The sequence below is a fragment of the Triticum urartu genome, chromosome 6 (genome assembly GCF_003073215.2).
Source record: "Triticum urartu cultivar G1812 chromosome 6, Tu2.1, whole genome shotgun sequence".
NCBI classification, from domain to species: domain Eukaryota; kingdom Viridiplantae; phylum Streptophyta; class Magnoliopsida; order Poales; family Poaceae; genus Triticum; species Triticum urartu.
Genome location: NC_053027.1, coordinates 422,104,453 through 422,108,662, shown reverse-complemented (window position 1 = coordinate 422,108,662; position 4,210 = coordinate 422,104,453). Strand labels below are relative to the sequence as shown.

Below are 4,210 nucleotides of genomic sequence, written 5' to 3'. Positions count from 1 at the left end.
ATTTTCCATGTCCAAGGAATTCGTGGTCCATTAATTACTTTCGGAATGAAGCCTACGGCATGATGGCACGAAAAGTGCCGCCACTGATAGCCCCCCTCTGGCTGTCTTCCTTCCTTCTCTGTTACTTTCTTTAACAACTCTCTTTGAGTCCGACAGCTTATACACAGTTCTTTTTTGAAGGGAGTCTTGGTACACACTGACACGACAGTTTCCTACTAGTTTATCAGTGATCCAGAGTCAAAGGAACCCGCGAATATGACATCCTGTAGCACTGCCGATCAGCTTCGGATGGGTCACCGAGGTACTGTAAATCTGGGCCGCAGCTACATCATCTGTAGTACTTGGTCAGGAACATCCGCTTACACCATGAATAAATAATCTACAGATACTTGGAAAAGTAAGCGGGTGGACTTTTCCCAATGATTCTCTCTATAAAAACCGTGGCATCGGCCATGCTTAACATCACAATCTCACCCCAAAAGCACACGGTTGCAGCTCGCCTCGTGGGCGGAAACGGGGCACGACTTCCTGGAAAGCTGCAGCCTCCAGTGATTCTTCTTCCACGGTACAGTGATCAGTCGAGCCGTACGACCTTGACCGTTGAGGCGAGCGATGCTCCCTGCTAGTTCTTGCTCGAAATTGCTGGGCAGAATTTGGTCTGGTGAAGAAGGATTTATTTTCATTCTTGCTTAACTTGGTTTCATGCTCCGGTGGCAGCAGCTGCGGAGGCAAGGAGCGGAGTCGCCATGGACGTCATCGCGCCGGACCGCACCAAGATCGCGCCGGAGATCGACAAGGACGAGGCCCTGGAGGGCGACAGGGAGTCGGACCCCGCGCTGGCGTCGACGCGCGAGTGGCAGTTCGAGGCCATGCCGCGGTGGCAGGACGAGCTGACGGTGCGGGGCATGGTGGCGGCGCTGCTCATCGGGTTCATCTACACCGTCATCGTCATGAAGATCGCGCTCACCACCGGGCTGGTGCCCACGCTGAACGTCTCCGCCGCGCTGCTCTCCTTCCTGGCGCTCCGCGGGTGGACGCGCCTGCTGGACCGCTTCGGCATCGTGTCCCGCCCCTTCACGCGGCAGGAGAACACTATCGTCCAGACCTGCGGTGTGGCCTGCTACACCATCGCCTTCGCCGGTAAGCACCGCATCACTCCTGGCCGTGGAGGCCATGACGCCAGTCTATGTAGTATAGTTCTTCATTGATTGGTGTTTGTGACTGGCGCGCTGCAGGTGGGTTCGGGTCAACCTTGCTGGGCCTGAACAAGAAGACGTACGAGCTGGCCGGAGACTCGCCGGGCAACGTGCCGGGAAGCTGGAAGGAGCCAGGGATAGGCTGGATGACGGGATTCCTCCTCGCTTGCAGCTTCGGGGGCCTCCTCACCTTGATTCCCCTCAGACAGGTCTCTCTTTCTTCTCTTCCGTTTTCCCAACCTTTTGTGTGCACTGTGTTACGATATACTAGCACGTTAGTACATTAAATTAGCTCATCCACACCGGATATATATGCACGGTTGTATTTTAAGTTTAGAACGGATACAAATTTAAGAAGATAACACAATCGGTTACACGTTAGACAATTGCGAGCCTGGTTTTCATTTCATTTCTTTCTTTTATTTTTGAGAAAAATTTCGATTCATCTTCAATCATGGCAGTACAACGAACACCAAAAATAATAAAAATTACATCCACATATGTAGAGCACCTCTAACAACTGACTACAAGCAGTGAAACCCGGTTTTCATCTGTTTGACCACTCAATGATTTGACATAATGTGTTCAGGTATTGGTCGTTGACTACAAATTAGTTTACCCAAGTGGGACTGCAACTGCTATTCTTATAAATGGGTTTCATACCGATGTAGGGGACAAGAATTCAAGGTATGTACATTGTGACTTAGTTATGCTCGTTGCATTGTCCTTTCAGTCATTAAAACAAGCAAGTCGTAGTGAGTTCTTGACCTTTATGAATTAATCCTACCTTCTACGCATGACAGGAAGCAAATCCGTGGATTCCTGAAATACTTTGGGGGTAGCTTTCTATGGAGTTTCTTCCAATGGTTCTACACCGGAGGCGATGCTTGTGGATTTGTTCAGTTCCCTACTTTCGGTTTGAAGGCTTGGAAGCAGACGTAATTTTTTTGACTTGTTTCTCGTTGTGGGTCGTCATAATTTCTGGCATGTGATCCGTTAACTCCCAGCTTAATATTTGTGTTTCAGATTCTACTTTGACTTCAGCATGACATACGTTGGTGCCGGGATGATTTGCCCACATATAGTAAATATCTCTACCCTCCTTGGTGCAATTATCTCATGGGGAATAATGTGGCCACTCATTAGTAAACACAAGGGGGATTGGTACCCTGCAAAAGCACCAGAAAGCAGCATGAAAAGTTTGTACGGTTACAAGGTATCTACCACAACTCTCTTTTTCCTTAGTTACAATCACATAAATTAATAGCATGCCGTAATGAAAACTTGTATGTCACTGACCATGATTTCGTCATCACCTAGGCCTTCATATGCATAGCTCTCATCATGGGGGATGGCATGTACCACTTCATAAAAATTGTTGGCATCACTGCTATGAGCATGTATCAACAATTTAGTCGCAAGCAGGTTGACAACAAAGGTAAGAACAAATGACAACATAAAATTCAGTGCACCACCAATCAAGAAATGAGTTTTTTTTTTCTAATGTTGAGCGAATGAATTGCAGCAAAAAATGTGGACGATACAGTCTCACTTGAGGAGTTTCAACGCCAGGAGATCTTTAAGAGAGGCCAGATCCCCTCTTGGATGGCATACACCGGTTATGCATTGTTTAGCATTCTTGCAGTGGTTACCATACCAGTAATGTTCAAACAAGTGAAGTGGTATTATGTTGTTATAGCCTATGTCGTTGCCCCCATGCTTGGATTCGCCAATTCCTATGGTACGGGGCTTACCGACATCAACATGGGATATAACTATGGCAAGATCGCTCTCTTTGTCTTTGCGGGATGGGCCGGCAAGGATAATGGTGTCATTGCAGGCCTTGTTGCTGGCACCCTAGTCAAGCAGCTGGTGCTTATCTCTGCCGATTTGATGCAAGACTTCAAGACGGGTTATCTCACTCAAACATCACCAAAATCGATGATGATTGCACAAGTTATTGGAACAGCCATGGGTTGCATTATCGCCCCCCTCACGTTCATGCTCTTCTACAAGGCATTTGATATTGGTAACCCATATGGTACTTGGAAGGCACCTTATGCACTCATATACCGCAATATGGCAATACTTGGTGTGGAGGGCTTCTCAGTGTTACCGAAGTATTGCCTTGCAATATCTGGCGGATTTTTCGCATTTGCGGCAGTTTTCAGTATAGCAAGAGATGTCATGCCACACAAGTATGCGAAGTATGTGCCCCTACCAATGGCAATGGCAGTTCCATTCCTTGTAGGTGGGAGCTTTGCTATTGATATGTGCCTCGGGAGTTTGATAGTTTTTGCATGGACCAAGATAAACAAGAAGGAGGCTGGCTTCATGGTGCCCGCAGTTGCATCCGCTTTGATATGTGGGGATGGCATATGGACGTTTCCTGCTTCAATACTTGCTCTTGCCAAGATTAAACCACCAATTTGCATGAAGTTTCTACCTGCTGCCTAAACAACCGAAAAGTGTGCTAGTGACCAAAGATGCGTTGAATTTCCATAGTTGTGCCTCCCTGAACTATATTTGCAATGTGTTGTGTTTATTTGAGATGTTTTAGTACTTGAGCTGTCTAGAGATGATGGTGTGTGGTTTTACAGTATTACAACCTGGAAGATTTTCCCTATTATTGATATTTCTTGTGATTATAACTTTAATCGGGTGTGACTATTAAGTTGACGTGAATACATAGTATGTACTTTGTGCTTGTACATTTTTCACATAACTTGATATTTCTCTTAGTATATGACCTTCACAAGTATATATCTTGTGTTTACTTGTTAATGCACCGAGTACAGCTAAGCATGTAAATGATACTCGTTCAGATTTCACCTTGCCATGAATCCTACCCTAGCCACCACAACATTCCTACACGCCATTGCCACAGTCTTGCTCCTCTTTCCCATCTGGCGGCCTCGACGGTGACAGGAGGAGTGGGGATCCACCTGTCTTGTTTTCTTTTCCTTATGTCTTTGTGCCCTAGTGACATCGACAAGGTGGCGCGGCGATGGTGT

General features: G+C 46.7%; 1 protein-coding gene across 4 annotated transcripts; it reads left to right on the top strand.

Annotated features, from left to right (window-relative positions):
- Positions 1-408: 408 nt before the first annotated feature.
- LOC125513920 (iron-phytosiderophore transporter YSL15-like) lies at positions 409-3,853 on the top strand. Of its 4 annotated transcripts, none has more exons than XM_048679130.1 (8): positions 409-565; positions 721-1,140; positions 1,236-1,405; positions 1,786-1,883; positions 2,000-2,134; positions 2,223-2,412; positions 2,517-2,634; positions 2,722-3,853. In XM_048679130.1, exons 2-8 carry the CDS (start codon positions 747-749, stop codon positions 3,651-3,653), a joined length of 2,037 nt encoding a protein of 678 aa, XP_048535087.1. In that variant the 5' UTR covers positions 409-565; positions 721-746; the 3' UTR covers positions 3,654-3,853. The 4 variants fall into 4 exon arrangements, with proteins under 4 accessions (XP_048535087.1, XP_048535088.1, XP_048535089.1 ...); XM_048679131.1 differs by having other exon boundaries at positions 421-565; positions 718-1,140; XM_048679132.1 differs by having other exon boundaries at positions 457-605.
- The last annotated feature ends 357 nt before the right edge of the window (positions 3,854-4,210 follow it).